The 12,320-nt window shown below is 35.5% G+C and overlaps 1 protein-coding gene across 1 annotated transcript in view; it reads right to left on the reverse strand.

Moving 5' to 3' along the window:
• Positions 1-12,099, reverse strand: part of LOC124291675 (E3 ubiquitin-protein ligase RBBP6-like) — a 30,584-nt gene extending 18,485 nt beyond the window's left edge. The window contains 4 exon segments of the mRNA XM_046728726.1: positions 947-997; positions 8,669-8,699; positions 9,738-9,840; positions 11,423-12,099. Coding sequence (XP_046584682.1) covers positions 947-997; positions 8,669-8,699; positions 9,738-9,840; positions 11,423-11,588 — 351 coding nt within the window. The 5' untranslated portion in view covers positions 11,589-12,099.
• Positions 12,100-12,320: the final 221 nt, after the last annotated feature.

The raw sequence follows: 12,320 nt of genomic DNA on the forward strand, positions 1-12,320 counted from the left end.
GACATTTGCTGGACTTGCCGCTCAATATCATAACCTTAGCAGGCTCAGCAAGAAAACCGATTACAATCAGATGAAATTAGTGAGAAAAGGCTTCAATACACTAAACCAAACAACCACCACCTTTTATGATTTTTCTAATTGAGTCTATTTCTATAGTTATGTGTCCTTTGAAAGTAAGAAACTACATATGAGAAGGAACTATATATAACTGACTGACTGAGTTCAGTTTTAGCCTGACAATATTCCAGGGCAGGGGACACCAGAAATGGGCTTAACAGATTGATGTGCACGGCAACGCTTTAACCACTAGGCTACCCCACCCTAACTATATATATATAAGGACAAACTGAATTGGTAAGAGGCACAACACTCAAGGGGTAATGTGCATAAAAGCAACATACTGCATACAATATGTACTTTCTTCACATGACTATAATGTGTCAAGGTGCCAAGGTCAACATCAGATATTCAATATTTAATGTGCGAGTTCAGAATAAGTTTTCTTATCTTTATCAACATTCATACCTTCCTAATTTCTACACTTGGGTCAAGCCATGGAGAATATTTATTTTTATGTACAGATTTTGCACTCAAACAGGTGTTTTTTTTATTTATTAAGAATACTTTTCCAAAAGGTTCCAATTCTAGTCTGTCAAATTACCTATATCAAACTAACATGAGGTTGTCTTTTCAATATGTTACTTGTTTTTGATCTGTGATCCTTGTCCTGTTTGTCTGCTAATGGATTGCATCACGTTTGTGATGTGTAGTTCTTTTTTATCTATTCCTACTCAACCATTAAAGCAGAAAGGGAGAACTTTCTCCTCAGCCTATATCTTAGCACAGGACGGGGCTGAGAAAAACAACCATCTGACATGAGGACCTTTAATCACCAATTAATTATCTGTGGATTTGTTTTTTCCAGCTCAAGTGTGTTCAAACTTACATTTCTGAGCTGATCTAATGACATCATCTCTTTGGCCTTCTCTTTCTGGATCTGAAAAACAACATGGGGAGCAGGTGAACAAGGGACAAGTACCAACCACTACCGACCCCATGCCACCACTTCACTCCACTCCAAACTGGACACTTCCAACCCTCTGTACCCTGAACACAACAGCCTAACTTCAAGAACACTAGTTTAACCTATGTCATCATCTGATAAGTGTGATGTTACTGAAGCATGTTATTGCAGGTTCAGCAAGGAGAAAATATGCATCCTGGTCTATACCCATCATGTTCTTGGCAAGAGAAGTGCGGCTCCCAGTCCACTGTGAAACAGGACAAGCTTGTCTTGGTGCTTCTTCAGGCTTTGGACACAAGAAAGTTTTTGAAAACCTCCTTATCTCCAAGCACATCAAAGGGTTATTAATATTTCAGTAATTTCAGTGAGTTACTTTTATACAAACATAATTTCATTTTATTTTCTGAAGAAATCTAGCCCATGAGGAATTTTTTGTGCACTCATTTCAGAATTCTTTTTGTTCAGAACATGATTTTAAGACAAAACATATACCTAATTCTGTAAGTGAGTTGGGTTTTACGCCGCTTTTAGCAATATTCCAGCAACATCACAGCAGGCAACAACCTAATCCTGTAATATAACCTATAGTTACGGAAGTGTGTGGATGTATTTTTTTTGTGTGTTCATCCTTTCGTTAAATGAGAAATTGTAAAAGGCTGTTTTCGGATGTTATGAAAAGAAATGTAACCTGCACATTAGAAAGAAATATCTGCTGCACCAGGGTTTAATAGATCTTGCTCATACCCTACATAATTTTCATTTTCATATAGAAATACACAAAACAGCTAGTTTTTGTTTAACATATGTTTTGGAAAAGTATTGTCTCCATTGTATGCTTGTCAATCCATCAGTTGAAGTGCTTCATCAAATCTCAGCCTCCATCTTCCATCAGCCAATCACTGTAAAACTTCTGTCAAACCTTGCATCATGGTCCTGGATGTTGCATTCAATACAAAGCTGTGTAAACAAGCATTTCATATCAACATCCTAAAACCCATTTCAATTGTTTAAGCGTCTTAAAATTAAACAATAGTTAACTCATGTAACTTCATATTTGCTGTATCCTCATGGTATCTGCACAATCCCACATGCTAAAACAAGTAAGGAACCGGAGTGAGTGAAGTGGTGGTACAGAGCGGCTACCAGTGTCACTATTAAGGCAGCTACATCTGCCATCTCCTCCTGTCTGCATCTCTGTAACAGCAAACCATGTTCAGCCACAGCCTCATATAACGATGAACTTGCCAATGTCATCTCTTATTATCCAGTAAGTATAATGTCATATACACATCCACCCATCACACGATCCAGAGTCAAACATCCTTCCCTGCCGAATACATTCAACTTCCCCAGTCGGCAACAGCAACCACAGCAAGTCTAAAATGTCCCCATGCCTATAATTTGTGATGGTCACCTCCCACTAGCACTTACACCAATGATGTTTCTACTGCTGCACATCTAACTTTTACATGAATACTATCACTATGGTCAAATGTTGATCAGAAAATTCATAGACTACCAAGCCACTTAAACATTGCCTGTCATAAAGATGAACCACTTAATACCAGTATTGCAGTGATGACAGTAATTTCTCAACCATTAAAGTAAAGTAATTCAATTTCACCCCAAGTACATTCTGATCATTTACAAAAATATAGGGTAATTTTCATCCTCACAATAACTTAACATGTAACTTTCACTTGCAAACTCATTCAATCCAAATATAATTCAAGCACATGTATTCAAAGAATACAAAGTCATCATGGACTTCACGATTTATTTTCAACACATGAAAACAAACCATTAGAAGCTTCATCACTTTGATCCAAGAAAATAATGAACAAACTTTCAAGGAACACGTTGTGTTTGTCTCGGCACAAACAAAGCTATTGGTTGTCTTGAGCGCGAATGTATCCTGACTAGGTACAGGAAGCAAGATTTCTTGCTGCCTTTACCGCTTTCAGCACATCAGGTTTTGAAACTGGATCTTATCAAGGTCATATCTGGAGAATATGCCTTCATTTCAGGACAAGCAGCATCAGGATCAGATTCAGCAACATGTGGCATCATACACAGTTGCCAGCTGTTCAAGTGCATACACACTTGCACCATACATAACAAGAAACTAAGCAAGTGATACAAATAATATGAAGAATGCTACAGGTTTGTTGGTTGTTCAATGCCATGCTCAGCAATATTCCAGCTATATGATGGCATACAGTAAATTGTTTTTGTTTGGATCTGACAATCCAGTAAATGACATCGTAATCTACGATCATTGTAAGTTGACAACTCAATCAACCAAGCCACCAATCATTAAGGTCGCCTTTTACAACCAGCAAAGGTGGCAAGGGATCAATTTTAACCTAGAATCCCCAGATGCGCATCTCATGAGATATCCATGGCTGCCCACACAGTAAATGTAAATACAATGCAAAACATATTTATGACAATGCAAATAGAACATGTATGTCACAAACACACTAAATGAAGAGGACTACAGACAAATAAATACGATGGATCTGTTGATTGAATAATTATAAAGAACCCTTCCATGAAAATCATGTTTTTGTTTCACAAAATGAATGATAATGAACACTGAATGCATGACATACTAATGTTGTACGATGGAAACAATACACAATTGATGACAAGATTGTGATTGTGGTGAGAAAGTGAAGCAACCCAAGTATTAATACAAGTATGTTCATACACTTACTGGGGTAACAGGCTAACAGGCATTTTCTTTAATACAAATAATGCAACCAAGCATAATGCACAAGTCATTGTATCAAGGTTACAGGAGCACCTGCCCCATGTCGAAACTAAAATTCACTGTTTATTGTTAAATGGCACTCAGCAATATTCCAGCTATATGACAGTGGTCTGTAAATAATGGAGACTCCACCAGACAATCTAGTGACTGACATTATGAGCATCCATCTACATATTGGGTAAATGACAAATATTAGTTAAGTCAGCTAGCACGACCACCGGATTGCGTTAGTAGCATCAACAGTAACAGTCATGATTGCAGCAACTTTATCCATCTCACAACACTACATGGTGGAACTATTAAGACTTACAGTAACATTTGCTTTGACATGTTTGTTTGTTTTTCTCATTTATATATGTTTGATATTTTTCCCCCTAGATATAACAATAGTTCAGATAACACAACACCAGATGAGACGATTGAAAACAAGGCCTAATAATGGCATGTATGTGCATTTTTTGGATTACATTACAAGTCTATGTGACCTCATATTGAAAAGAAAAGACCATTACAAAATTACTGAAGTAGTGATGAAAGAAAATGTTTCACATGCTGTCTAAAAGTACATTAACTACAAATATAATGCAAATAGCACCCCAGAAAAAGCTGTAAAGGACATTCATTAGTTTATCAGATTCCATAATGACTAGTCTTTTTTATTATCTTAAACCGGGTGAACAATACCAGACAGAAAAAAAGAGGCACACAATGTGAGCTAAACAAACATTTAATAAACCTCTGTTCTACTGAAATAACTTGCATATACATCATGTATATTGAGATGAAAATAACTATATATATTTTATATAGATCACTGGTACAATAAGACAAAGTTTTCCATTATTGGTGGCAATGAATGAAACCATCAACTTGAATTTCTTAACCTTAACAGTTTACAGAGACAAGTACTCTGTCGACCAAACATTAATGAGCTTCAGAATCAGTTCTTCATTGATATAATTTGACTCACAAGTATTTCAATATCAGAAAAAATAAAACTCACAAAGGAAGCTGTCCCTGACAAAGCATTAAGTTTTGTAAATAAGCAAGCAAAATAACAATGGTGTTGATAACCTTCCCTTGACAACATATTCTCACATTCAATATCACAGCAGAATATGAGACATTAGGCACAAATACTGTAAACAATATTTGGCAACATATTTTTCCAAGTGTAGTAAAATTACTATGGAATCGATGACAAAAAAAACAAAAAACATGTTGGTGATGGCATATCTCCTGTCATCTACTGATCTAGGTCAATATTTCATATACTTGTCACAATCAACAATGATTCATAACCAGGGCCTCAGGTTGAGTCTGCACTCCACTGCCAGTCCGAATAACCATTAACTTCATGAGATCAACATAAGGATGCTTTGCAAAATTCAATTCAAACCAATGGCAGCAGAGGATCTACCTACTGTTATTATTGGCGAGACCAAGCGATATGTGGTAAATGATAACATTTTCTCAATCCTGAAGATGTTTCTCTGCCAACAATGACAATTAAAAGGCAGCAAATGTTTTTCACTGCCTGAACCAAGTGTTCAACAGACGAACAAATGCTATTTGCCAAATGAAGTGCCCTACGCTAATTTTTTTTTTTTTCTAGTAAAATCTTTAAATTCAAAAAGAGGAAAGTCAGTGTTTTGTTGTAAACATTACCAAGAAACAAAGCCTATAGGACTATTGGGCTCCATACATCTAAGGTTTGGTGAATAGTTATGGTTAATGCAAGAGTACGTGTATATTTTTGTCATGGCAGAAAATCAAAGCAATCATTGGTAAACCCTTTTTTAAAAACACCACATTACGTTCCTACAACACAGGTGGTAAAGACTTCCTTTAAAAAAATTGCCCTGATTACATACGTATTCATACAGGATAGGAAAAAAAAAATGTCAATGCAATTTACAAAGTCAGACCACTAATAAAATATGAGTGATAAAAAACAAACCATATCTGTAACTTGTGTAATGGATTCAACAAATAAAAGAATTCAGTACAGTGATTGTTAACATATGAAATAATATGTAACTGACATATTTTGTATTTCCCTATGTACACAAATGTATTCCATCAACCTTCAATTATATTAACAGCACTTTTATGGATCCATACAAAAAACGAACTAAAGCTGAAAAGATTTTGAAGCAAGATCAATATACTGATTATACGGATTCGGCAGTTATAAGAATTAGAGTATAGTGCGCACTGGCACATCATCAAAATGATTCATGCAAAATAATCTGTCTGCAAACTATCGGTACATTTATCTTGAAATATTTTGGATTCTACTGAAATTTTACAATTGTCCATCACTGTAAGCGTCCAAAATAAGAGAAATATTTTGTTTCAATATTTGCAACCAATGTTGTCAGGGTTAAACTGGTTTGGTTCTACTCCCATCACAGCAATCTCAAAAGTGGATACCTAGGGATATTTCCACAAACACTTCACTTCAAAGATATGAGCGAGTGAAAGTGGCTTGATTCCACTTTGAACTGTATTTCAGTGGCTTGTGTAAGCATAACGTTCAAGTGAAGCATACAATGAAATCATCATTGACACAAATAAGGTGCCAACAATCAAGCACCATAGGCAGGTTGAAGCTTGGAATCAATCCATGATCAGCAGATCCTAAATGCACTACAGTGCCACTCTGCACAGCAAATTGTCCACTGGGCTACTCATGCACTCCAAAGAGAAGAGATCTACATCGTATTACCAAGTATTCATGGGACAGATTGAGACAGACTTATCACGACTCCATAGGTTGAAAACCTATGACATGTGAATGTGCACTTGAGTGTGGTTTATTATTTATGGCAGAATACGATTGAAAACATGTCAATACACCTGTATCCTAGTTATTTGACATAATAGAGTATGTAAGCACCGATGTCTTATTCACTCTTGAACATGTTGAAGGTACTACTCATATGACGTTATCGAGTCATTCTCGGCTTCTCTCTGTATTTTTAGTTCTTCAGTACAATAACTACTCAACATACTTATTGTGCAGCTGCATGGACTTTAAACAACACCTTATTTTCTATTTAAAAAGGACAGAATACAGGAAACTTATTGTCCTCAAAGAAGATGATGGCCATGATCCCTAAATGCCTGGGTGAGCTCAAATTAACCATCATTATAGAATCTAGAAAATATAATCCTGTACTAAAGCTATTTCCCCCACAGAAACTAAGCTTATTTTTCCCACGATCTATTTCAAATTAACATCTCACCACATGGGGTTGACTGATCCGGACTAAAACCCTTTCTACAATAATTATGCATTGATATCCAGAGGATTTGGTGGGGGTGGGTGGGGGTTGTTTCAAAATTTAGGGGTTTCCCCAAGTCCTTGAGGTTTGTCTCTGAAATACGTTTTGGACTTTCATGCTGGATCTGGCATCACAACAATCTCATCAAAATCAGATCTTCTACTGTAATTTAACACCATTCAGCATGAATATTTTCGGACACCAAGACAGTTTAACTTTCTGGTCAGCATCAAGGTTTTTTAATTCTCAGTGCAGTTGAGAAAGGCACACCAGCTGGTGTATCTGACTTTTGTGTCTCGAAACAGTAAGAAAACATTTTCCCAAATGTATCCAATGAATGTGTCATTACTTTAATATTCTATACTCACTGTCATGGAGCTGTGGCATCAACCACACTAAAAGGCATATTTGTGTGCTCTGTGGGCTCCATTTTGTTTAAAATGAAAATTTTGAATAAGGTGGTTAATAAAATATAAATCAGGGTTAATCTGACATGACCTTTATGATGTCCTTAGTTCTAAAAAATGAGAGCATCAGTGGTTGCAGAGTAAATGATCGGTCAATGTGATTGGTACCATGACAGAAATACTTCTTTTCCAAATACATGTGTGCTTGTAATGATACAGAATACATTCTGAAACTGATTTCACGAACTGTCTGATATTTTTTAATCCTATCATTCTAACTAATCCTAATGTGATATAAGTAAATTGGTATTTGAACACATGGGTTACTGTCAGATAAGTTCAGCTGAATGCAGTACATTTGATTAGGGCTCTAGAAAGAAAGATGACAAAACCTGTCTGAAGTAAGCTACATTTGCAAAACATGGGAATAAAGCTTCTTTGGCTCAATAACTTCTCCAAATAACATTTGCCCTTTAGAACCTCAGAATAAGAAATACGTTTGGTGCTTGCTCACACTTCAGAGAAAGGATCTTATGACTATTAATAGACTCCTATAATGATTATTTACTACTTCTTTGCCATAACCTGCTCACATAAATCTAATCATGCTTGTGATTGAGGATGAATTTGTTTATTAACTATGCAGAAACTGCCTCAAGTTGACCAAGATAAACAACTAGGTTATTAATGGGGTCCAATGTGTCTGCATGTTTATCGATGACACTCAGCAATAATAAAAACAAAATTAGCACAAAACAATTTATTTCTGAAAATGTTCATAACTTTGTAAACATGATAATGTAACAGAACAGTTCATCAACATGGCTCTAAAGGAGCACTTTAACAGTGGTAAAAAATGATACAAAATACAATATCAAAAGAATGTGTAAAAGTTTCATATCACAGAAGCAGTGTAAATTAACTGCAAAGGTAAATGCAATAATTATATTCATCATGAAAGACAAACCAACAATGTTTGGCAGACATATTCTTGGATACGATATATACAAATCTATGCATGTCAAACAAGACAGACACGTATGTTTAATGGTTATGGAATTCTGAAATCAAACCAGTGTGTGTTTAAAGATTAAACGATTTTGATGATTAATTTTTTTTTTAAATAATTCTATGATTAGTGTTAACCATACAAAATTGTAAAGACACATACTGCTTTGGCACAATCCTGCTTGAACTGCTCCCTGAAATAAAAATAGCATCAATTTAGACAAAATAAAGAGAACCTAGCACTTTTCAGAGAATTAATATTTCCATTGCCTGGTGTCTGTGTATAGTAATATTTACTTTTCTGACATCACTGGTAAATGACCATGGTCCAGTAATATTCTTAGAAAGAAGAGAAAGAAGAGAAAATATGAAAAATATAAGAAAAACAACTTTTTTTAATAGATCTAAACAAATGAGCCCACAGAGAACATTCAAACAACTAAACATTTTGAAATAACTCCCTTCAGTGTCAATGTTAAATAGGAGTTTATAAACAGAAAGTGCAGATGATAAATACACAGAAACATTGCCCTTATCAATGTTTGAAATCAGAAATCAGAAAGATATGCCATGCTGCAGTCAAGGCTTTGAAAGCTGCAGGTCCTCATTTAAAAAAGGAAAATGCAGTTTACTGTGACAAATAAATTGACATAACTTCAAAGCCAGCCAAAAGAACCCATAACATTTGCAGGGCTCCAGATAACTTTTCAACATCAGGAGTATGTACTCCTTATTTTTTCAATATAGGAGTACTAGATTTTGAGTACAGAATGGAATGTAATGGCTTATCAGTAATCTTGTGTTTCGTTTCATATATGCACTACAACATTGCTACTCCTGTGTAAACAGGCCAATAAACAATAAAACAATACTTTTTCAGATAAATATGTCAGTACACCATAGCTGTGGTGCATATGTGCTACGTTTTCTAAATTATTTCCTACCATATCATGCATATTTTACATTCTTACATACAACGATATGGCCCTTATCTGGAGCCCTGATTTGAATATGTTGGCCTCCACATGACACATGGATACTGATTTCAAACAATGGATCCCATGGCTTACGCTTCAACAGTGACCCACCCTGATCTTGGCCAGCAGCAAATGACTAACAAACAGAACCTGATACAAAATCTTTATAACTTCTAAATGCCAGTCAAGGTTCCTATCCTTTTATATTGATCTTCCAGCACATGAAACCGAAACACATAAAAGCTGTGAACTTACCATGCTTTACTGGTACTGTTAGTGGTTGTAGTGGCAGCCACAGGAATCCTGGACACTATCACTGATGAGTTCTTTGGTATGAGTTCATCATCATTCTTGTAAACTGAAGAAAAACACATCTTGGTGAATAATGAGATTTTGGCCATTTAAATAAATCTGGGAACAGGTCAAAAGGGCCAAAGGACAAAATGGTCAAAATTGAAAAAGTCCAAAGGAAAGTCAAAAGGGCCATAGGTAAAAAAAGAACATACAAACTAATATATATTTTATGTTTTATTATATTAATATTTATTATTATTTATACTTGTATCAATATGTAAATAGTAACAAAAGTAATAATTTTATGTGTCAAGTTTGGTGAAGAAATAGTGTGTGATCATCATACACCCAAACTACCAAANGACAGTTGAGTGGTTCAAATGGTGGTTCAAATGTTCACAATTCACTCATCATTAGAGTTCACCACAGACATCGTCACTAGACACATCATCATACACATTCCACTGCCATGATTCTGTTTAAACCTCACAATAAATTAAAACATTAATCTTATTTACTAGATTACTGACTAGTGTCTGACACCCATGACTCTGTGTAAACCTCCTGTAACCATTACAGAAACAGTTGTATGGTTGACTATACTCACAAAATAAACACTTAATCACTATTGTTAATCTTATTTAGATTACTGACTACTTGTAATCATTACACAAACAGTTGTATGGTATAAAGTAAACACTTCACCACTCTTGAGATTTTTTAAATAAACAACATTGGGCACTCTGATGTATTTAGGATGTTTAGGATGAGAACTACTGCAACAGCATGTAATGAATTTCTTTTAATCTTAGTATTTTCTAAAATGGGATTAGAACTACTGCAACAACATGTAATGAATTTCTTTTAATCTTAGTGTTTTCTAAAAGTTTGGCCCTTTTGACTTAAGTCTATGGCCCTTCTGACTTTCTGTTGGCCTTTTTGACTTTCCTTTGGCCCTTTTGACTTTCCTTCGGCCATCTTGACTACCACCCAATAAATCTCCACATCAATTTTAAGACAGAACCACTGCAACAACATGTAATGAATTTCTTTTAATCTTCAGTGTTTTCTGACATCCTTGGCCCTTATTTACTTGAGGCCACTTTGGCCCTCACATGGTTTCCATTAATTGGAGATCGAATCCTGCATGGGATCCAACTAGAATACTGAATCCTCCTTTTACTGAGAAAGTGTAATCCCAAATGTAACATGTGTTGCAATATGCCCTTCAACTCTTTCCAACGTTTAAAATAATTTTGATGGAGACATAGCAAGTTGTCAAAACAAAAACAACAACTTAAAACTAACTTCCAAATCAAGAATTTGAGGTAATTCACTTATTGAAACATCTACTTCGACATGTCTGCTTTTTGATGTGAAGCAACTGTACTTTCAATGTTTGTAAAAAGCAGCCGATAACGACACAAAGTAACTCATGATATGCAACAAAGACAATTGTTTAAAATAAAAATAGAAAAAAGTCTGAACTCCTCTATTTAACTTGATAAAAATGCAACATCCATAATCAGCTGGGCTATTTTAATATAAATTTACGACAATTTTACATTAATCATTTCGCCCCAAGTGGTGAAATACAATACTCATCTAAACTCATAATAGAATAGAATAACATAATTTGGATTTACCTTCTCTCGTTTGGGCATTGGTGATCACTAAGTTATACTCTCCAGGTTTCAATCTTTTCTGATGGCTGATTCCCTTTTTCAGGTCCCCAAGTGATATGTGGATGCCATCAAAGGTTACAGACTGGTATTCAAGACTACTCTTGAACTTGTAGTGTACTGTTGACATCTTTGCAACTCCTCACCAATTCAAACAAACATGAAGAAAACAAACTGGTGGAATTTCACGACCAGGAGTAAGTTCATTGTTCAACACATGTGCGCCATTTTGTCTGTGTCCCGTTCACAAGCTCTTCCTCAGCGTCTGGCTCTTGTCGCAAATTTAGCATCAAACATACACATAATGTACTCTATTTTGACATAAGCAACTTAATACATTAAGTACAAATACAAACTGAGTTCCAACTGTTTTTCCGTCCTTATTTTCACCACAAATTGAGGTCCGGATGGGTTCGGCAACGCAACCGTTTCAATTTCAAGACATGGTTGTACTGAAATAATTTTAAACGTAAAGTATCCCTTCTTGGTTATCTATGAAAGTTATTACAATGTTTGACACAATTTAAATATGTGGGAATGTTCTACAATGACCAAGAAGACAAATAAAGCAAAATGACACGATAATCTGCTTCGTCAATGGCCTCCTTCTTGTCTCGTATGTTCACGTTCCTCAAGCGAGTTTTCATTTCACCAGTAGTACTATCAACGCGACTAATAAACATATGTGGTGGAAGGCGAACATCCTCATTTGAGCACATTCCCTCAGTTCTATTTAGACACAAACGGAATGTCATTAGGGCTGGGACGGGTAGGAAAAAATGGAATCGAGTACCCGCATGTACGAACCCGAATCGGAATCGAGTACCCGGAAATGTAAGGAATACAGCGCTTTCTGTCAACT

Source organism: Haliotis rubra, unplaced genomic scaffold (assembly GCF_003918875.1).
Source record: "Haliotis rubra isolate DU_JTF1 unplaced genomic scaffold, ASM391887v1 Scf5, whole genome shotgun sequence".
Taxonomy (NCBI): domain Eukaryota; kingdom Metazoa; phylum Mollusca; class Gastropoda; order Lepetellida; family Haliotidae; genus Haliotis; species Haliotis rubra.